The 23,339-nt window shown below is 48.8% G+C and overlaps 1 protein-coding gene across 2 annotated transcripts in view; it reads left to right on the forward strand.

Moving 5' to 3' along the window:
* ZFAND3 (zinc finger AN1-type containing 3) overlaps window positions 1–19,081 on the forward strand; it is a 319,579-nt gene extending 300,498 nt beyond the window's left edge. For both annotated transcript variants that reach the window (XM_065886255.1, XM_065886256.1), the window contains one exon: window positions 18,927–19,081. In XM_065886255.1, coding sequence (XP_065742327.1) covers window positions 18,927–19,081 — 155 coding nt within the window. The remainder of the gene's footprint in view (window positions 1–18,926) is intronic.
* Window positions 19,082–23,339: the final 4,258 nt, after the last annotated feature.

Raw genomic sequence — 23,339 nt, forward strand, 5'->3', positions numbered from 1 at the left:
CTATCAGTGGTTTGAATGTGGTCAACACGATCTAATTTGACTTTTTTTTTAAAAAATTAAGCACACAGGAAAGCCCAGGAGGCTGTTGAATCTTCTTAGAGGAACGATCTAGGGAGAATGTGAACTGATTCACAAAGTGGAAAGGAATGTGCACGTGTCACAGCCGTCTCCGTCCAGTACAGTGGACTGACTGAGTGGTGAACAGATAGTGATATTCTGAGGTCGAGTGTGGGGCGAGGAGCTGTGGTGATCATGAAGCATGTAGGTGACGTGAAACTACCAGGCTGGTCCAGTCCACCAGCATCAGAAACCACCACAAATAAGCCCACATCTAGGCCTTTATTTTAACTCTCTTCCAAGTGTGATTTAAAACTGTCAGGGACATTTGGCATTCTGTCCTGTGTCTCAAAGAAAGCGAGGCTATATTTTCTTATATAAGGCCTTATTCTGTGTACAGAGTTCTAGCCTGGATCTGTCAGAAAACCCTAGTATCCATGGAAACACCTGAGATCCTTTATCATGAACAAATTGGTTTGGCCAGTTAGGTGTTATCATTACTGCCGTTGAGTATCGAGTCCATGCTCTGCAGTGTGTTGTATAGAGAGTGTGGTGACCAAGATCCCAGCCCTCTAGGAGCTCCTGTTGTTTTATGCTGAGTCTGGCAGTGAAAGGCTAAAGTTTTTCCAGCACTTCTGAGACAGCAGCTGGGTGTTATGTTACCTTATGGCTCAAGAGAAGGAGGTGCCTGCCCCCCCTCCCAAAAGCAAAACCAAAAACAACAGCAGCAACAGAAAACCTTTGATGGGAGTTACTGTATATATGAGAGCTAAGAGTAATTGAAAGTCTTGAGGCAAATTGAGAAAATTTTCTCCCTTTGCTGCTCTCTTCCTTTCACGCTCACTAGGTACTAAAGTACCTAGGTACTAAAGTACTTTTAGGTACTTTAGGTACTTTCACCTAAACAAGAGTATGCTTTCACCTAAACAAGAGTATGCTTTCACCTAAACAAGAGTATGCTTATTTGTGGTCCCCATTTAATCTTTAATGTGTAAGAGTTCTGGTCTAAAACCAAACAGATTAGTCCCTCTGCTGCTCCTCTAAATTGCAAGTTGAGGTGTTAGAGCAAAACAAATCAAACCTTTACTGAACACTAGCTCCACATATTTGGCCCATTAGTTTACCACGTCCCAGAGATCCAAGCTACCATATGTCCTTTAACAAGGCTGTAGAGAGATATTAGAAACATGAAGAGCTCCCCTCCCCAGCAAAGGAGCATCAAAGACAAAGCTTTTAAAATACAAAATGTGCAGAGCACATTTACTGAAGCCTGTGTCACTTCCCCACTCATACCCTACCGACAGGCAAACCAGCAGACCCTTGTCCCATGAAGTGAATATTTTCCATCTGGATAGCAAATTTGCAACTATTTCTATAGTCCAGTCTTAGCAATAACAACACAATCATAATTTAATCAAAACTATTTGGATAGGGCTTCCCTGGTGGCGCAGTGGTTGAGAGTCCGCCTGCCGATGCAGGGGACACGGGTTCGTGCCCCGGTCCGGGAAGATCCCACGTGCTGCGGAGCGGCTGGGCCTGTGAGCCATGGCCGCTGAGCCTGTGCGTCTGGAGCCTGTGCTCCGCAACGGGAGAGGCCACTACAGTGAGAGGTCCGCGTACCGCAAAAAAAAAAAAAAAAACAAAAAAAAACACCACCACCAAAAACTACTTGGATAGATTACCCTGTTTTAGGATATTTCTTTTTTTTTTAGGATATTTCTTTATGGAGAGAAAAAGATGGCTTATTGTAAAAGGAAATGAATTTTTTTAATTCTAAGAGTAGATAATTTTAGTTAGTTCTTTGCCTAGCAAGGTGTGTGTTATACGTGTGTGTTTTTTGGATTTTATATAATTTACATACCATAAAATTCACCTGTTTTATAGTTCAGTGAGTTTTAGTAACTTTAAGTTGTACAGCCCTTACCAAATTCAAATTTTAGAATATTTCCATTACCCCAAACAGTTTCCACGTGTCTCATTTTCAGTCAGTCACTACACTCTCCTACCCTAGCCCCAGGCAGCCACTGATCTGCCTCTGTTGATATAATTTTGCCTTTTCTAGAATTTTAGCATCAGTGGATTCAAACAGTATATATATACAGTCTTGTGTGTCCACATAGTATGTTGTTTCTGAGATTCGTCCATGTTGTTACATATCAGTAGTTCATTCCTCTTTAATGTTGAGTATTATTTCATTGTATGGATAATCACATTTGTTTATCCATTTACCATTTGACATAACGTTTGGGTTGTTGCCAGTTTGGGGATATTATGAGTAGAGCTGCTATAAATATTCATGCAGAGGTCTTTGTATGGACATATGTTTTACTTTCTTGGGTAAATACATAGAGGTAGAATTGCCAGGTTGAATGGTCATTTTCTAAGAAAATCCCATCAGCAGTGTATTAGGGTTCCAATTTCTCCATGATTGGCCAACATTTAATACTGTCATTCTTTTTAACTTTAGCTATTCTAGTGGTTGTGTGGTGCCATCTCACTGTCGTATGTTAATTTTCATTTCTCTAATGACCAGTGACGTTAAGCATCTTTTTCATATGCCTTTTGGCCACTCATATATCTGCTTTTCTGAAGAGTCTGTTTATACTTCAGATATCTTGCCCATTTCAAAAAGATTTACAGAATTGCCATTTTAACAATATTCCAACCTATGAATATGATATGTCTCTCCTCTTATTTAAGTCTTCTTTAATTTCATAGCAGTGTTTTATATTTTTCAGTTTCCATTCTTTGTTAAATTTATTCATAAGTATTTTAGTTTTTTGATGCTATTGTAAATAGAATTTTAAAATTTTATTTTCAGATCGTTCTTTGCTGCCACTTTGAAGTGCAGCCGGTTTTTGTATATGATCTTTTATCTTACTAAAGATAAAGAGTAAATTTATCTTACTAAAGATAAATTTAGCAGCCTTACTAAATTCACTAGATTCCCTTAGGGTTTTCAGTATCCATGATCATGCCATCTGCAAATAAGGGCAGTTTTACCCCTTTCCAATCTGTATGCCTGTTACTTCTGTTTCTTGTGTTATTGCACTGGCTAGGACCTCTCGCATGATGTTGAATAGAAGTGTTGAGAATGAACTTCCTTGCCTTTTCTTTGATCTTACATAGAAAGCATTCAGTTTTTTACCATTTATGTCTGATTTAGCTGTAGATTTTGCATAGCTCTTCTCCATCCTGACAAAGTTTAATAGTTGTTACCTGTGGAATACATTGTAGGAAAACAGGAAATGTTCAAATACATTCTCCCAAAACAGCTGATACAGCTCATGGTGAGCTACGATGTGACCTAAAAAAGGTGAAGAAAGGCGTGTTTTAAAGACTTCTCCTGTCCCATGCTTACAGTTGAAACACATGCCCTTTGTTCAGAGTCATAACGTGTCTGTCCAGCCATAGTGGGGAAAGCCTGTGACCTGAGGGCACTCCTCTTTTTTCAAAACCAAAATTGTAACAGATTTATAACCCAAGATGCCGTTCTGGGTTATTCTCACTTGAGATAATGAAAGCAAACCACACTGAGAAATGCTTTGTTTGAATTAAATGCTTTTATTACTACAATACAAAATCACAAAAAAATTGTGGGTAGATAGGTAATAGAATCACATACCACCAAGATGAGAAGAAGCCTTAGCAATCATTTAGTCCAACGCCCCCTCCCCCATTTTTTTGTTTGTTTGTTTGTTGTAAACGAGGAAACTAAGGCCAGAAAAGTTGCCACTAGCCTCATATCACACCTGTGTGCTAAATGTTGGTATTTCACGCAGGCTTTGATCTGAAACTCAAGGACTGCTGAAGAGTTTCTGACCAACATAACTGCTCATAGCAGAGCCCACTCTCCCTCCCTCCAGCATAGCTTTCAGCCCCCACTGACTACAGTTTCTTGTCACATATTCTTGGCCATCCCTGGGGGACTTCTGTTCTTATCTCCTCTGAAGTACCCAGAAGATTTCTTGGTCTTTCCTCCAGATTAATACACCTGACTCTTTTTTTTTTTTTTTTTTTTGCGGTACGCGGGCCTCTCACTGTTGTGGCCTCTCCCATTGCAGAGCACAGGCTCCAGAAGCGCAGGCTCAGCGGCCGTGGCTCACGGGCTCACGGGCTCAGCCGCTCCGCGGCACGTGGCATCTTCCCGGACCGGGGCACAAACCTGTGTCCCCTGCATCGGCAGGCGGACTCCCAACCACTGCGCCACCAGGGAAGCCCCACCTGACTCTCTTAACTTCCTCTTAGTTCAGCCTCCAGAACCTTGTTCAGGACTTGGGACTCTTATATGGACTCTTCACAGCAAAATGTCACCAAATTAGACCAGTTGTGGTAAAAATAGTATTTAGTCAAAATAACAGGATTAAAATACTATTTCTTTCAGAATTGATATCAAATTGTTCACAAAGGTGTTGCTAAAGAAATGTCCTTTCTTGGGCCTTTTATGTGTGTAGTTAAAACTAATTTGTGTTTAGTACATTGTATGCAGATATCTGCTACTAAACACTCTCTGTCATCATACTATATTCTTATGTGACTCCCTCTTGAGTAGAACTTCTTTTTTTTTTTGAGGTACGCGGGCCTCTCACTGTTGTGGCCTCTCCCGTTGAGGAGCACAGGCTCCAGATGCACAGGCTCAGTGGCCATGGCTCACGGGCCCAGCCGCTCCACAACGCGTGGGATCTTCCCGGACCGGGGCACGAACCCGTGTCCCCTGCATCGGCAGGCGGACTCTCAACCACTGCGCCACCAGGGAAGCCCTTGAGTAGAACTTCTTAAAAAGTGCGGGCCTCAGACCAGCACTTCAGAGTCCCTGAGTAGGTGGGGATGCGTCTTTGGAAAGCAGAAATGCAGTTGCTCAGGCAATTCTAGTATACCCCAAAGTTTGATATACTGCCTATACACTTAGTAGCTCATTTCTTCATAGGAAATGTAAAGGTAATTGAAGACAAAATAGTTACTAGAAATTTCCAATGAGGTCATGCACGTCAGAGGTTTTATGTGAGATCTAGGCAACTCCATTCTCTTTCAATCAGAGATTTACATCTTCTGAGTGTTTAACACATGCCTTCCTCCACTGGTCTCCTCTCTCCTGCTAGATTCTAAAATACTCAGAGAGCAGGACCATGTGTTGTTCTGTAGCTTCCCACTGCCCCTGTTAGAGTTATGTGGCCTATAGTAGGTACCCCATCTGTTATTATTTCTTGTAATAACATACAAGAAAAAATTAGAAGTCAGTGAAATGTGGTGTTCTGGTGAGCCTGCTGGTTTTCTTTAGGGGAACGTCCTTTTGTGGTAGTGTTTGAAGGCAGGCCTAAGCAGGTGAATGGGAGAATGTCTGGCCCAGTCTCCATGGAAATTCTTCTTTTTAAAAAAAAAAAAATTTATTTATTTATTTTTGGCTGTGTTGGGTCTTCGTTTCTGCGCGTGGGCTTTCTCTAGTTGCGGTGAGCGGGGGCCACTCTTCATCGCGGTGCGCAGGCTTCTCATTGTCGTGGCCTCTCCTGTTGTGGAGCACAGGCTTTAGACGCGCAGGCTCAGTAGTTGTGGTGCACGGGCTTAGTTGTTCCGCGGCATGTGGGATCTTCCTGGACCAGGGCTCGAACCCGTGTCCCCTGCATTGGCAGGCAGACTCCCAATCACTGCGCCACCAGGGAAGCCCTCCATGGAAATTCTTGATGCCGGCGTACATGTACAACCTGAGGGTTTCCCAATGGAATACTTGACTTAAGGAATAAGGTTTGGAGAGAAAACCTTAGCATTATTTATTTTTACATACTTTTATCTGCCTTGAATTTTTATTGGTAGAGGGGGATTAGCATTATTTATTTTTACATACTTTTATCTGCCTTGAATTTTTATTGGTAGAGGGGGAAATATCAGGCGAGACAGGTCTGTTATAAGAGCAGCATTGCTTGCTTGGTCTGATTAAAATTATTTGCTTTTGGTTTAATTAAATACTCAGCTTTGGGGATGGGTATATTTGCCTAAATAAAACTGGTGATTCATCTTGCACATGAATAAGATGGGCTCTTTGGGGCTCACAGAAACTACAGGTCACAGACCTACTGTGTATAACCACACCAGTCTCTCACTCCTGCCTAACAAACCTATCACTCTCTGACACAGAGTCCAAGCACTTAAGGGACTTAGAAGTTATCCATCTGGTGCCAGTCCAACTCCCTGAACTAATGCTGCAGAAACTACATCAGCATTGCCCTGCCCTGGCAGGTAATCCAGCCACCATGTACATCTCCAGCCTGGAGGGAGTGAGGCCTGTCTTGTTGCAGGCAGCTTAGACTGACTAGGTGCTTCCTCCGTTGAACTAAAACCAGCCTCCGTACATGACATGTCCTCATTCCTCCTCACTCTGCCCACTGGAGAGACCTGTCACAAATCATCTTCCTCTCCTGCAAGGCTTCTCTTCAGATATTTGAACACAGTGGCTTTGGCTTTCCAGCACCTCAGTTCCTTCCAGTAGCAAGTTCATTCACAGGGACTGAAGAATAGTGTGGGGACATCAAGGGCAGGGTGGGTTCAGGAATGCCAGACTGGGCTCAGTGCTTATCCCCATGGTTTTCCTCATCAGAGGCCGTCACAAAATGTGAGAGTCTTTTTAATAAAACCTTTCACCTGCTGATCTCCTTGTGGGACTGCTCAGAAGTCTTCTGTGGAGTCCATGGTTGGCCTCTGTTGCTGTAGTTCTCAGAACATACTGAAATTGACTGCATGTCTGTACTTCCTCCCAGACCATAAGCACTGGAGGACAGGGACCATATTGTGTTCTTTAGTAGCTCTCCGCCCCTGATACATAGTACCTGGTGTGCAGTGTTGCCTTAATGAGTGATTGGGTGAACCCTGTACCACTGCAGTTGTGATCCTCTGGGTGAAGGAAGAAGAACAGCTTTAGGGCTTCTCTGGTGGCGCAATGGTTAAGAATCCACCTGCCACTGCAGGGGACAAGGGTTTGAGCCCTGGTCTGGGAAGATCCCACGTGCCTCAGAGCAACTAAGCCTATGTGCCACAACTACTGAGCCTGCACTCTAGAGCCCGTGAGCCACAACTACTGAGCCCATGTGCTGCAACTACTGAAGCCCACGCACCTAGAGCCTGTGCTCTGCAACAACAGAAGCCACTGCAAAGAGAAGCCCGCACACTGCAACGAAGAGTAGCCCCTGCTCACCGCAAGTAGAGAAAGCCAGAGCGCAGCAATGAAGACCCAACGCAGCCAAAAAATAAATAAATAAAATACATTCATAAGAAACAAAAACAATAATCTTTGAAGAACAGCTTTATTGAGCACCAGCTATGTGCTAGATGCCTGCAACTGTGTTATATCATTTGACTCTTACAAAAGCATGGTTGGACAGACGGTACTCCCTTTTTACAGAGGTGAAAACTCAAGCTTTGAAGTTAAGTAACTCAGAAATATTAGGGAGCACTTGAACCCAGGTCTGTTGAGCTGCCAGAATCTCACCACTTTTTCATGTTCCCACACTGGCCCATGGGGTGCCCTAAACAGTGAGGGTATGACTGCAGCATGAGTTGTCTCTATTTTCAGCTGTATAGTTCTTAGCAGTTCCTTGAGCACTTCCCCATCTCAAGGAAACATTCATTGGTAACAATTTATGCGGCCTCCTGTCTGGGAACCACTGTTCCATGTGCCACTTGTTGCTCCATCTAGATGCGATGCTTCTGGAGGACAGGGTCCATGGCATTGCCCCTTTTTTGTCCCCCACTGCGCCTGGATAATGAGAGACACAGTGGCACTTAATTCTCATTGACGTGTTTGTTCCATTTTCTCCTGAGTGCGAATTCATGTCCTCATTTTCATTGAAAACTTACCTCCTCCAGGATACCTTATGCAGTTGACCCCTCCTCAGTGCCCCCGATTTATTACACATAGCTGGATTGTATTGATTTTATTTGCAGTTGATTTCTTGCTTTGCTTCTTGTGTCCTTCAGCATTTTCTTCTCTGTGCGTCTCCAGCTGTCTTAAAAGCCGGGAACTAGTGACTTCTTTTTTCCCCTTCTCCTCCACCCAGCGCCTAGAATAGAGCTCTGTAAACAGTGCACAGATGACCAATAAATACTCTTGACTCCTTGAGTCTGATAGCTTCTTTCCCTTCCTGGACTGACAGCGCACCACTGGAGCTTGAATCCTTTATTTATTAGGTGAGATTTCTATAGGACCTTTCCTCTGAAGAGATCAATATCAGTGAAGTTTGTTTTTGCTTCTGGAAAGTGCTTTTAGCTAAGCAGACTGAGGTTCTGACAAGATCACACGATAGTCTTTACTCCTCACCTCTTGGCCCCTGAAGATGCAGACTCCAGGAAAAGCCTTGCCGCTTCAAGTTTTGCTGCTTTGTTGTCGGAAATGAGCCTGAATAAGACTGTGGCAGATAGCAGCACAGCTCTGCAGTGTTGGTTGACTTTGTAGCCAGCGTTACCAAAAGAGAACTTGCATTTGGGGGATGGGGTGCTGCTGTCTTTTGGAAGGCAGATATGGAGAAGGCCGCCCACTAGCCAGAGCCCCAGGCACAGTGGTGGAGGGTTGTTGGCTCTCACACAGTGTCTGGTGTTGCTAGAACTGTTCAGCCTCTGAGACTCCAAGTCACCCTGCCAGGGGGCTGGTTCCCTGGGACGGAGCCACGAAGGGCATGAGACCCAGAGACTGAAAAGAAACAAGTGCTGGTGAGGCAGGGAGGAAGTGCTGAGAGCTGGTGCTCTCCTAGCTGGTGGGAGAGGAGCTGTCACACTGCAGATGTGGGTGGTCAAGACTGACCGTGAGATATTGGAGCAGAGTTCAGAGGCCACAAACTGAAAAGGGTAAATGAGTCCACCCTATAATTTACTGGAGAAGTGCCTAAAGTAATTGGATCAGCTGGCTTGTCTAGGAAATTTCTCACCTTTCCACGTCTCCTTATTTGTTAAGATGTTATTCCCATCCCTGTTCGGAGTTAGGCAGAACCCAGTAGGGAATGAAGGCATTTACTGCAGGCTTTGCAGAGAGGTGAGGGCAGCAGCATATAGAGGCTGCTTGGTGTGGGTACTCAACATCACCAAACTTGACCTGCCCTCGAGCCTGCAGTCCAGAAAACACCCTCTGCTGTCAGATCAGGAGTTAAGGCAACCATAGTTACTGAGGCACAAAAAAGAAAAGGGAAGAGAGCAGAAGTTGAGGTGTGGTGGTGGTGGAGAATCCCGGCATTGACTCATGGGGTAGTGTGAGCTTGGGAGGGGCTGCTGCTGTTTTCCTCCTGTGATTTGAAAGATGTTCTCTTTCTCTGTTGTCCCCTGTGGAGTTGAGAGTTTGGGCCACCGAACTGTCTAGTTTATTTTCTACCCCAGTGCCTGGGACATGGTTGGACAGAGGGGACGACAAGAAGTGCCCCTCTTTGCTTTGGGTACCTCACCAACTGCTGTACATGTAAAATGTACAGTACCTGGTGGATACTTGGGAGACAGGTGACCCTGGCCTGTGGGGATCTCCCCCAGTGGCTCTCTTCTGCAGCAGCCAGCCAGGCCTGCTGTAGTTATTCCAATGAGTCCTCCAGAAAAGTACTCCGGGGCTGCGGGGGAGCTGGGGGAAGTGTTCATGCAGGTGTCAGATGATTTTCTCAAGCCAAATTTTCTGTTAGGTATCGGTCAAGATACTGCTTGTAATGCAGGAGATGGGTTGTTCTTACGCCACAGAGTGGGAGGTGGCAGGCGGTGGCTGTGGCCGTTGAAGACATTTGCTGTGGGTCAAGGAGGCTTAACTAGTGGCAGCCCATTTGCTCCTCAGGGAGCTCAGGAGCGGGCCTCTTCCTCCCTGGATCGTCGTGAGGACACCCGCTGTGCAGCAACAGGCTGTAGCTGTCCAGTGGGAGACAGAAGCTCCGAGTCGCACGTGGTGGAGTCTGTGCATCCTTGTGATTAATACATATGATGACGTGTTCTTTAGCGCTGTGTACCTCGGTTACAGATTGGCCAGGAAGGGGGAAAGTTCCAGACGCACAGATTAAAGGGCCAGCTTTGTGTTAATTCTCTTGCATCAATTAAATTGCTCTTCCCTTGAACTGAACTGCTACCCCAGGATTAATTTTCCTTGGAATCTGGAGTAATTGACCAAAATACTAGGGTAGAACCGGAAACGAATGTCAGTGGGAACCTGTGTGTTTACGTTCACTTCTTCATTATCTGTACTCGGCATATTTGTGATCATGAGCTACAGCAAAGTTTTAATTCCAAGAAAGCATCTAATGCCATCTTGGACATTTCTGGGTTGCCTCTCAGAGTGAGCTCAGCAAATATAGGCTCATATTAATAACAGCAATAGAAAAGCATAATTAGGAAAGTAAACTTGCTACTGCAAATAAATTTAAAAAATATATCCAAAGCCAGAGCCAGACAGTAATCATCTTTACGTTGCGTTCGCTGTACCCTGTTCACCCAGGTGGTTGGAAGTAAACTGTGTGGTGGTGGTCCTCTCCAGGAAAGGGGGCGAGGGCACAGTTACCAGCAGTAAATATTCTTTTATTTTTTATACATTTAAAAATGTACTTCCTTCTTTCCCTCCCTCCCTCCCTCCCTCCTCTCTCTTTTTCTCTGGCTGTGTCAGGTCTTAGTTGTGGCATGCAGGATCTTTTGTTGTGGTGCATGGGCATCTCTCTAGTTGTGGCTTGTGGGTTTTCTCTCTCGAGCTGTGGCCGCACGCTCCAGGGTACGTGGGTTCTGTAGTTTATGGTACGTGGGCTCCTTGAGGCGCGTGAGCTAAGTAGTTGCAGCACACGGGCTTAGTTGCCCCACAGCATGTGGGATCTTAGTTTCCCCACCAGGGATTGAACCTGCATCCCCTGCATTGGAAGGCGGATTTTCTTTGTGTAAAGAAATTTTCTTTGTGTAAAATGTTGTGTAGCAGAAAGAAAGCCATGTGAGTAGGGGGAAGGAGCAGGGGAGGAGGGGGCACCCAGCCTTGAAACCAGCTGAGTGAGTTGTACTGTGTAAGGTGTGAGGGGCAACAACAGCTGGAAGAGCTATCCTGGTAACAGCCAACCTTCCTTGAGTCGAGGCTTCAGCTGCTCTAGTCTTTAGTGCCCGTAACAACCCCGTTTATAGGAGACACACCTGAAGGTCTGAAAGGCTAAATGGCTTACTAGCAGCACATAACTGTCAAAGCAGTGCAGCTGGAACACGAATCCAGTACTTGGGCTCCAGAGCACAAGATCCTCACTGAATTATCCAGAAAGAGAACTTGAGGTTGCCCTAAGGGACATGCCATAGCAGCAGGGGTGGGACTAAGCCAGAGGTTTCTCCCAACGCCGGTCTGTCATCTCTGTCCTCCCCTGTGACCCCAGTATGTGGATTGTTGAAAGGCCAGCAGAGAAAAATGGGGTGAGTATTCCTCTCTTTTCCAGGTGTTGTTCTAGAGAGACGCATGGCATCTGCAGTCTGGTGTCCCCTGATGGTATTGCCACTTGGCCATTCTGGACTTGGATGAACTGGCTCTTGCCAGTGTAGCCTTCAGGGGTGGCGAAACAGGCCACAGTTCTCTGCCGAGCCGTGTGTGAGGAGCCTGGCTTTAACTAAGTTGCCCCCGTGGGCCCAAGCTTTGCCCTCGGCTGCTCTTGGGTAGGATGGGTTTGGCCCTTTTTTTGCCTCCACTGCAGCTTTGGAGTTGGTTTTCTAGGAGACCTCTCTGAGAGGATAATCTTTTACAGGACAAGGAAATACTGAAAGAGCAGGCCAACAAATCAGGAGCCTGCGGAGAGGAGGATAAGGTCTCCCCCAAAAAAGAAGTTTCCTGCTTGTACCTCACTATTCTCCTGAGGCCCCAGGGAGGTGGGGGTGGGCAGAGGAAAGAGGAGGCCAGGCATGCAAGCACCTTCTAGGGCTTTCGGATGCTACAAAGTGCCCCGGCTCCTAGGAGGCTGACGCTGGCTGCTTGCTTTCAGCTACTGAAAGGAAATGTTTGAAAGAGCAAGTCATTATTCCTGTGGCAGAAGCTGCCTTGAGCCATTTTCTCTCAGTTTTAAAATATATGTTCATCTCTGGGTAAAACAGCCTAGCACAACGTGAGCCTGCAGCCAGCCCCCTTCTCCTCGTACACCGAGGGGTTACAGAGCTTGCTGGGGGAGGGTTCTCAGGTCAAAGCTGAGGGCACAGTTTCCTTCCTGATGCGGGCACCTGGACCCCAGGCCCGGCCCACCCCTACCTCCCACACACACCCTGTGGTAAAAATAGGGTAGGCTTTTCCTGGGTGGAGGCAGGAATGAAGGGTGGAAGACTTGTTCTCTGGACGTCGGGTGGTAGAAGGAGATGTTCCTGGGACAGGGCGAACATTCCCCACGGACGAAAGGAAGGAGGTCAGAGTTTTTGCAAGAATGAAGCAGTCTGAAGAGATGGCAATAAAGGACACCAAGAATGGTGGATTTTTCTATACTTGGGAACTGACGTGTGCACACACCGTGTCGGGAGCTTCGTGAAGCTGGGCCGTGACAGCGCGGCTCCCCTTCACCACGGGCTGCTCCCAGGGCCTTCGCGAGTGCTCTTTGCGTGGGCTTGTGTATCTTTGCCTTCTGTCACAGTGCTTTTTGTTGTAGTGTTTCGCTTGTATCTAACTGATGTTTTCATTGATTGGGGGAAAGTGATTGCTTCTGCTTTAGAGCTGTCTTGGTATTGTTCTGTGGTTTTTAGTAAACTGTTGAGTACACTGGGCTCTTCTAAACTGCATGCTCTCCTTCCCCTTGGAAAAGAGACTGATGCCTGCTTGGTGGTTCACTGTGGCTTTGGTTCCAGCTCCTTGGGCAGCTGACTCTGTCCATCCACCCTTTCTCCCCCCCAGCCCAGCCGAGCACTGTGTGAGCTAACTCAGTGAGCCACGATCCAGTTCTTTTTCTTGGAGTGTGATTGCTTTTCCCTCCTCCATGCAAAGTCAGGGATGGAGGAGAATGTAAAACAGACGCGTTCCATTCCCGAAACACCTGTGGCTGCTTTGCCTGTACCATGGGCCTGATGAAATAAAATGCATTAAGATCCTTTAATGCATTTCTGTGCTACAGATTCTGCCTTGGGCATTGATTGGGTCAGCGGACATGGTGTAATCCAGGCATTGCTGCTGGTGGGAGTATAAATGGTTAATGCTTTCCAACAGGCTTTCCTGTACCCACCTGCTGTTCCTAACATGTACTTACAAGTGAGCCGTGAGGTCAGTTAGCTGTCCTGAGTTTTAAGAAACTTTTTTGTTGTTGGAAAAATGTGATTCTTTTCTTCTAATGCACTTGCCTGGTTATTTCAGACACGAGTCAGGTACATTTGTTGTTTATGTTTGAAGTAGACACTTCAGAACTTCAGATAGCAAAATGGTACCTATTGACCTGAGATTTGGAGGCTCTGTTACCTAGGTTTCTCAGGGAGCTTTGGGAGGCCTTGGGTGGGCTCTGTTTGCTGTTTGGTTAAAAATATCAAGGTGCATTCTCTGATTTACCTCCTCCCTGGACACATCTGCCTGGGGCTTGTTGCTGGTGGGCAGGCACCGGGAACAGACGTGTCAGTCTGGATAGCGCGTACACGCATGGCGCTGCCTGAGGCTGCACACCTGGAGATCATTTTATAGTGCCTCGGTCCACAAGGCTTGTCAGTATTTTTAGGTTCTGCTTGAACCTCTGACGATCTGAAATTCAAATGAGCAAGAAAGTGTAAAACATTTCTTGTGAGTGAGGTGAAAACACCGGAGCAGCTGGAGCCGAGGCCCACCCTGGTCTGAGGCTTCACTGAAAATGGCCACTTTGGGAGAGCCCCCTAGTGGGGAGGATCTGCAGGAAAACAAATGTTTAATTAATTAAAGTCCACAAGTATCCAGAGCTGCCCAGTTTTGTCAACTTTTAAATGGTGCTTTTTTACTCCAAGATAAAGCCAATAAGCAACATTTCTGTCTGGCAGGGATTGAATAAAAATGTCAAGGGTTCAGACTTTGTGAATTCTGGCATCGCTTTGTCTCCTTTAGGAAATTCCATGGGAAAAAGACAGTTCCAACCCCTGCTCAGTTCTTAAGGTTCAGAGGGAAGCACTGGCCTGGGGATCCGGGGGCCTCAGCCAAGGGTAGGGGCTGTACTGCCTGCGGGGTGACAGGTTGGCTCCACCCTCAGTGCTCCAGCTCCTCCTCCACACACCTTCCCCACCCCCAACACCACAGTGGTGCCTGAGGATGGGGGGGGGTGGTCGGGGGAAAGGGGACTGGCTGATGAGGGCAATTATCTGGTTCAGCTGCCCTCAGGGCCCCTGCCTGCCAGCACGGCTGAGAGGTAAGTGACCCTTTCTCCTCAGGCCCTGGGTGTTCCTCTTGGGCAGTGATTGTCAATGATTTTTGTCAACAAGTAAGTGAAACAGGAAATACTGTTACAACTTTATAGCACTTATAGTCAGGTACTGGGTGTTAGTTATATCATCTTTGCTTAATGATGGCATTTGTCAGACTGTTCTCAATCCTGGTGTATAGTCTCAAAATACCCACACCCGTCTCTGTGTGAGCAGAGGTGAGATTTAGCTATGGATGAGGGCGTCTGAATGAAATGGATGACTTTCAGATGTTAGCTTTAAAAGCTGAAGTTTGGTTCCCACCAGATGAGCATTTTTAGAAACCTGCATGTCAGACCTTTATGAGTCTTGGAAGAGTGAACCTTGGATCCATTTTCTGCCAGGAATGTGTTTTTAGAGATTTAAGGTGTCGAGCATCTTCAGGTCTATGTGGCCTGTGGCTCTACACCAGGAGGGCTGAGACCAGGTGTGCTTGTTTATAACCGTGAGCGGCCTGCACTGAAATGCTTGTCCTCCCACAGGAATCCCCCGGCCTCTCTGTTCAGGGTGAGGGTGACCTGAGCGAGCTGCCTCTGCGTTTCTCATTCACATGGGACCCTTTCAGGACAGAGGGTTAAGATAGGTCTTGCCTGCTCTGTCCCCTCTGTTGCTGTCCACAGCCACAGCACCCTGGGAGGAGCCCCGCGCGGTGCAGCCCCTGTGGCTCCCTGGGCAGGCCTCTTCGTCCAGCCCTGAGGCTGCCTGCTCAGTTGAAGGTTTTTTCGAGATGAGGGTGTAGCTGCCGGAGACCTTGCCGCGTAGCTTGCAGAACGGGGGCAGGACGGCTGACTGGGCTCACTGTGCTGGTCGAGCCTCCTCTCCTCTCCCCATGCCCAGGATGGCCTGTCAGGAGCCAGGCAGTGGCAGGTGGAGAGGGGCCTGGAAGGTGTGCCGTGGGACCCAGTGCTTAGACGGCTCTTCTGCACCCTCGCCTTTTAATCACGGGCTCATCCCAAGTTGCTCTTCTGCCCTGACAAACAAAGAAACACCCACACAAGTTCTTGAGCGTTTTGTGAAATTTACTGAAAACGGCTCCGCAGCCTTGACGGAGCTCTGCGGCTTCCTCCTAGCCAGTATTTCATGGAAAACCAGTGACCTGGGGCTCCCAGGAGCAGGCGGCAGTTGTGTGATGTGGCAGGGAAAGGGCTGAGGTCAAACCACATTTAGTATTATAGGCTGATCTTTTTTCAAAAACTTTTGCCTTGGGTGTTTTCCTCGCTTTTGGGGGGTTGGCATCCTTTTAATCATTATCCTACTGCTTCTCTCTCCAAAGCACTGTATGTATATAGCTCTCATAAGCAAAAGCATATGGAAATTGTCTTTACTACTACATGATGCTGAACTATGGGACCATAAGGAGGGTGTAGATATGAATTGTACATACGTGAGTGAGTTTGATAATGATACACAGCTTTTTAAAATCGGGGAGAAAGAATTTCATGATGCCCTGGGTAGTAATACCAAAGCCCCTGTCGCAGCCCTGCAGATGAGTTCAGTGTCCTTCCTGCTTTCCTTCCCTCTGGACACTGCCTTGGCTGACCCACTCTGGAAAGGCCCACTTGGTTTCTATAAACGGCATGAGGAAGTGTTGAGGCTGTAAATCCCCTTGTGCTCTAAAACTCTTCATCACTGCAATGAGAACAGTTTGCTTCCCCAGCAGCCTAACTCACTTCTCTCCATATGCCCAGCTTGGTCTCCAGATTGACACTTGAGTGGTTTCTGGAAACAGGTCTGTGGGTATCGAGAGAAGAGAATAAAGATTCACCCCCCACGCCCCAGTCACCCCCGAATGCTTTCCTGTATCCAGAACAGCCCACCCCAACTACCGACACCAAAGTACATTTAGCCAATTGGCCGCTGTCAGTGGATAATACCTACTCAGCATTTGAGACAAGTTCCAGCATGTAACTTCCACTTGGTGAGTGAACTTGACAGGAGAGGGAATTGAGCTTAATTTATATCATCTAATAACCTCAGTGCAGCAACTTGGGAAGTTAGCCTTCCAGAATTTCCCCCAGACTTTTCCCCAGTGAATTACAATGCCATATATTGTAATTTTTACCAGCTCTGCTCCCTGCTGAACTGGTAAAAATTTACCTGCTGTTCAGTGATTTTCACCTTTCAAAAATCAAAGGCAAGTGTCAAGCAAGGTGTGTCTGACAGAGGTACACAGGACTTGAGTAGAGAAATAAGGTGTTTTTGGCTGAATGGAGAATCCTTGGGTGGGTAGAGAGAACATCCAGGAGTTCCTGTGGTTGTTGTGCCCTGTTTCCTTTTCCAGACAGAACCTGGGGCTCTCAAGTCCACCCACCGAGTTGGTGGTCCCCAGGAGTTGGCGGAAGGCAAACTAAAGCAGAGTTGTCAGGGGCATAGTGAGGGCAAGATTGGAGCCTCTTCCCTCCAACCCAGTCTACCTTTGACTAGTGAGGTGTTAGACTGAGCCAGGGCTGAGTTAATTTCAGGGGTAATCTATTTCCTGCTACTTTTATTCAGCCAGCACCATTCATCAGGAGAGGAGAGCCCTTGGGACCCTCTTCTGCATCATCCCAGTATCTTGAAGGAAGGGAAGCAGGGATCTTCCCACCCCTAGTTATAGATGCTGAAGGTATAGAAATATGTCAGGACTTGGCGACAGAAATGCCTCCACACACTTCCTGCTGCCACACAGCTGGTACCCCTACCCCAAACTCCGACCTGACAGCAGGTTCTCCCCGACCAGGTGGGCTTTGCTCCAAAAAGATGATTGTGCTTGTTAGATGCAGGACGAATATTGAGGCCATCCATGCTTCTGCTGTGAAATCCTTTAGGAGAAAGACAACTGGTATCCAATACCTTCAAGTAATGAACTTATCAGTAAATATAACACACTAGCTCATTAATCTTAACGTTGCTTTTGAGCCAAGTGGGAGCTCAGCTTCTCAGGAGACAAAAATTTCATCTCTGTTTCTTTCCTTAAACCTAGTCCTAATTTAGAGTCAGACATATTGCCCTGCTCTCCCTGGGAAGCAGTTAATAATGTGTTTTTTTTTTTCTGTACAATGGATGGTCCAGGCTCGGCCTGGTTGCTCAGGCCGCCGTGGGCACCTGTCCGTACTCAGCATGAGCTGAAGGCATCAGAGCAGGGCTGTGTCAGCTGAGGAATATTCTCTGGGTAAAGTTGATCTTAAAAGTTAGGGCTTTTGAAATCGTTGTCCATCATGGCCAGTCTTTGCTTCAACTTCTGATATCCTTCTAAAATCACTGCCTCCACCCCTCTTCTCTGAAAAGAATTGAGGATGGGGAGAGGGACGAATCACAGTTTGCAAGTGGTGGCTGTCCATTCACTCTCGCTGCTGGGGTCTGGGCTTAAAAGAGAGAAATCTCTGAGAAGGGATGATGTTTGCTTGGAGAATAAGTGAGGAGAGCATTGGCCCGGGGGTGCTGCTCTGGGATGCCTGCCCCAAGTGTGCAGGGAGAGGTGGTTTAGGAAAGGATTCCAGCTCACTGCAGGTCAGTCCTGTGGACCTGGTCTGGGCCCGTGGGACCTGGAGGTATGACCAGATGCAACTGTTGGGATGACGTGATGGGGAGGAGCCAGCCCAGATCTCACGCCCCCTCCCCTGAAAGAAAGGGCCAGACAGACCCAAGGAACATCGGGTGACTGTCGCTGTCACACGTCCACACCCCCATCAGCACTCCTAGAATTTGACCAGAAGGGGAGAATGGGCCACATCCTGACACAACTGTGTTCCCTTTGTCCTCTGAGCCTCTCTGCTGACACCCTGAGGGCCTCCTCTCATTGTTTGCTACCAGAGGGGTTTCATCTGTGCCTACCTGCTCTGCCGGCCTCTCCTCAACCCTTTGTTCTCCAGCGTTGTGCTCCCAGGAGGGCCGAGTGTGTGGGCCTCACCTCCTGCCCACCAGGTGGGGTTGGAAGCATCAAGCTCCATTAAGATGCCAGTCGGAGCTCAACATTTCTGTTCTTTCCTCTCTTTAAATGTAATACCTTGTCCAGTGCTTGAAGTAACCCATTTTCCTCTGAGAGCCCCCATTCATGTGTGAGCTTTGGTTTGATCATACCCACTGTCCCCATAATCATTTCTGTCGCCCTGCCCCGGTCTCCTAGAAGCAGTGCGAGTCTTGTGGTAGATACTGAGGTTTATCCAGGCCGGGGAGGCACTGAGCTGCTAGCTCTAGGCTCTCCCGCCTGTGTGGGGCTGGGAGGGAAGGGGCTCAAGAGCCCACTCATTTCTGAGGCAGGCGCTGCAGAGTCACATTGGGGTTCCACCCTCAGGGTCCAGGCAGGAGCAGCATTGAAGGCAGATGTGCCCCTTAGACGTTCTGAGGATGTCGTTGGACTTGCGTGAAGGTGCTGGCTGTCTTGTTAGGGTGGGGATATTGTAATAGGCTCTTCAGCAGCCGGAGCCCCTGCTGCAACCATCGTCCACTCACTGGACGGCCCTCCCGCTCTCTGGACCTGAGGGAGAGCTGGGCTCTGTGCACGTGGAGGCCACCCTAATGGTCTGTCTTCTCTGCTTCCCCCACTGCTGCAGGTTACGTGTTCTGTATGTTGCATCGCCTCCCTGAGCAGCATGACTGTACGTTTGACCACATGGGCCGTGGCCGAGAGGAAGCCATCATGAAAATGGTGAAACTGGACCGGAAAGTGGGGCGCTCTTGCCAGCGCATTGGGGAAGGGTGCTCCTGAAGGCCGGCTTGGCCGCTACGTGACGCTGTTCTTAGTTCACTAATGTTAGCCTTATTTAGGACAAAGTCAGCCAGACACCTTGTACTGGGCACGCGTCAGACTACAGCCAGTCCGTTTCCTTTCCTTAGCCAGCCATCCTGGTACTGTAGTTTAGGGGTTGATGGTGGTTGAAATTGATTTCTGGCTGGTTACTAAGGTGCCTGCTAGCCATTGTATAAAATTAAAACATGAAGAATATTTTTTTTTGAGCATGGCTAGTGGATTTAAAACAACACATACCTGTCACTGCTGGAGTCAAACTTACAAAAAGCCTTAAGTGGAAAGTGTTCCAGACGGAGACTCTGAGTCAATAGAGGAGGAGAAGCTGGTGTTCAAGTCCCCACGACGCACATGGCTTTGCCGGAAGCTCTGGTTAGTGTTCGGCCTTCACCTCTTCACTATCCTTAGTCCCAGTAGCCAGGATACCTGATGGCCACGCGTGCCCGGGCCACGGGAGGCTGTTGAGATTGGCCCCGTGGCTGGGCTGGGTGGTGGCCTCGCTCTCCCACTGAGCAGGAAATGGGGGTGGGGACAGGTTAAGAAAATTTACCTGACTTGCTATGAAAAAACTCTCTCATCACACGAGAAGAGAAACAGTAACCTCACTTTGAAAATCAGCTCCACTCAAGCCTAGTCCACGAATGAGAACCACCTTTTCTACACAGGACCCTTGGTCACGAGAAGCGCCCGCGGGCGCGCCCTGACCCCACGGGCCCTGGTTCGCCGTTTGCCGAGTGCAGGGATCTGGCAGTGGATCAAATAAGGCTAATTGCAGCACCGCAGCTGTGGCCTCCAAACTGGCCTCTGCAGCTAGATTTCTAGATTGGAAGTTTTTTAAAAAGATGTTTCATAGCCAGCAGGAATCAATAGAAGAGCTGGGAGCTGCCTGCAGCTCCGTCCCTTCCAGCAGGAGCCTACTCAGCCCCTCCAAGGCCAAGGGACGATGCCTTGGCCTCGCCTCTCATGTCTGTGCAGCCCCACAGTCCAAGGGCAACCAATCCACTTCTACCACATAGCAAGTTTAGTAAGGGGGGGACACAGCATATGTCACAGGGACAGAGGTTCGTGGCCATGGCCCAGCTTGAGAGAAACACTCGCTCAGGCAGGTGCGGGGAGGGCCTATTTCTCAGCGTGTTTCTCTTCAGAGAGGAGTTGAGTGGAGGCAGGAGCTCAGGCCCAGTGGGGATGGGTGGAGATGGGCCTGTTTGCCAGTGTTAGGAAATCATCACCGATCAGGTGTGGGGGTGGGTAGATAGGAGAAAGATGCCCTTTAAAGCCTGAGCAGGGGTGAATGGCCCCAGAGCCCCATCTGATCCAGGCCGGTGAGGGTCGGAGGCTCCTGCAGAGGCAGTTTGGATCTGCCCGCACACAGGCTACTGGAATAGTTTAACCCAGCAACTTACCCTTTTATACCACAGCAAGTGTTTGCTCAACTCTGTCTGCAAATTAACAGTTAATACCTGCAACTACAAATGTTTTTGGTCCGAAATACTGAAGTAGGGAATCACGCTCTTCCCCGACTCCTCTCCCACCCCACCCCCACCAGAGTGGAATCCGCTGCAAAATCTCCAGCCTTAATTCTTGCTTCAGGACCCAGACCGGCGTCTTGCTCTAGGGCAGCCCAGGGCAGAGGGGCCAGGTCTGCCCACGTTTACCACTGTTACCAAGCCACGGCCCTCTGGCCAGTACCTGGCCATCCTCAGTGATGCGGCCCACCTCGGCCCCCCACCAAGCTCTGATCGTGAAGAGGCCACAGGCGCCCTTCCGGCCCTCCTCAGGCCCCACCGGCTGCTGCTTCCCGGCGGCAGCGATGGGAAGCAGGCTCTCTGGGGAGCCCGGCCGCACACGGGGCTCGCAGCCCATGGTCACTTCCTGATGGTAGAGCTGGGGGTGGGGTGGGAGGGCTTGTTCCCCGGCAGTATCTGTTCTGTGAAGTTTGTTAAATGTAAGGAAAGCTTAAATTCTTGTATCTTTAAAAGAGAAAATCTTATTTAACCCTTTTGTGTTCTAGATTTACTTACACACATAGCCTAGAGCTCAGTTTTAGTTTTAACATTGTGAAAATATTAAAAGAATCTTGTAACTTTATTCTTTTTTCTCCTGCTGAAAAAAAAAATTAAACCAATCGTATGAAAGTTTGGATTTCTCTGTTTTGCCGGTTCTCCTAAGTGCCACCTGGATGACCAGAAAAACAATAAAAGGACTCCCCAGCCAGAGGTTGGAAGAGATGGAGGGCTCTTGTGTGCACTGTCTGGGGCTCACTTGTCTCGTAAGTGTCCAGGCTCCACAGTTGCTCCTCTGGTTTCTCTTGTGTGGTTCCACCTCAGGAGACCCTGGGGTAGAGGTGTGTCTGCTGGGCCCAGCCTTCTCTGGCAGCAGGGAGGTTACGTACCTGGAGGAGATGGGAAGAATGAGCACCAGCCCAGAGGGCCCCCAGCTGTGCGAGGGTTGGGTGTTCCTGGGTCCTGGCATATCCAAGACCCGACTTAACGAAGGACAGGCCTGGAGGAGAAAGATTCCCGGAAGGGACGATCAGAATGATGTAAATGCTGTGTAGAGGTTCACCTAACACGCCTTAAGATAGACTAGGCTGTCTCAAGATGGAGAGGTTGTGCCTGCGGTCTGCAGTACCCAGGGCCTGGAAAGGCGTTCTGAGAAGAAGGTGCTGTAGAGCTGTGGTCACAGTGTGGGCCCACATTCCTCTTTCTTACTGTCCTAGAGCAACACCTCACCATCCACACGTGTACTGGGCGTGATACTCAGGCCCCACAGAGGGCTAGCTGAGGTCACAGGAGACGGGCTTGTTTGGGTGCTGTCTGTCTGCCTCCTGCCCAGAGGCAGAGAAAGCATGGAGCCGTGGGGGCGGGACCACAACGCACAGGAGTCTTCGCATGATTGCTGAAGGGAAGCCACATCGCAGTCTCACAGCTGTCAGCTCGTTTGTTGTGAACACACAATTTGTATGTTTGCTCACCTAGGCTGCTATGCAAAATGAAGCTGCATCCTGCCCACAAATGAACACGTATTCCAAACAGCAACAGTGCCCTTGGGGCTTCTGGACACAGTCCTCCTTTACAGATGGCTCAGAAGAGCTGTTCCCCAGCCCCAGCCCAGCATGGCCCCTACCCTCCCCACATCAAAGAGGTCCTCACCAACCTTTACAGACCCAGAAACCAAAGATAGAGGACGTCTGCGTTCTTGGGTGAATTCAGGTTATACACGTCTGGCAAGAGTAGCTCATGGGCCAAGCCCCACGGCCACGCTGAGGTGCTCCTGCCACCCCTCCCTCTCCACACCGCAGTCCCGAGGCTGAGTCCGGTCCTCACCCTCCTCTGGCTTTTCTAGGTGTGAGGGTACGGGTGGGGCGGCCTCGGAACCTCAGTGCTGGGAGAGCCTGACGAGAGCATCCTGGCTGTTCCTCAGAGCTGGTGCTGCCTCTCAGGTCCCTTCTGGAAGGGAGCTCTGAGAACTGGAGCTGCCCTCTGCAGAAGGAGGCTGGGAGAAGCTGGGCCCCAAGGCCTGGGGAGCTCTGAGCTGGCCTGGGCTGGTCAGCAGCTCTGTGCTCCCTGCCCACAGGCTTCTGGATCTCACTGTCAGCACCCAGGGCCACTGATGGGGACCCACTGCCTGGGGCAGGTCTGGGAGGGAAAACCCCTGTAGCAGCTGGGAGTAAACCAGGAACGTGGTGCTAGAAGCAGCCATCGGGGAGGACAGTGCCCCCTACACACAGGGTGGAAAGCAGAGGCCGAGGGGCATGGTGACCTTGAACAGCCTGGTCCTCTGTGCCCCACTGCTGCTCAAGTACCCTCCCTGTCCTGAGCCACAAGCCCTCGGAGGACGCTATCTGGCAGCAGATGGACAGGCTGTAACAGTGTCACCATTGTTCCCAGGGCATCCATGGGAACCCAAGCCCTGGGCCCCAGATCCCACCTTACAGGCCTCTCAGCTCCTCCTGCCGCTGGCTCTCAAAGGTGGTGGCCTCCAGCTGTCCCAGCCGCAGGGACAGCCAAGAGGAGACAACAGTGGAGGCAGGTGTAGGCAGCAGCGCCTCCTGCTCCGGGCTCAGGGCTTTAAATACTCAGGATGCATGGGGTAAATGCACAAGACATTTATCATAAATTACAGGTGGATGATTGTGGGTCTTTAGGCCCTGAGGCCTCTAGGGGAATATTTGAGTTCTTTAGGGGGCGGGGGAAAGCAGAAGCTAACTTGGTGGGCT

The sequence above is a fragment of the Phocoena phocoena genome, chromosome 10 (genome assembly GCF_963924675.1).
Source record: "Phocoena phocoena chromosome 10, mPhoPho1.1, whole genome shotgun sequence".
Taxonomy (NCBI): Eukaryota; Metazoa; Chordata; class Mammalia; order Artiodactyla; family Phocoenidae; genus Phocoena; species Phocoena phocoena.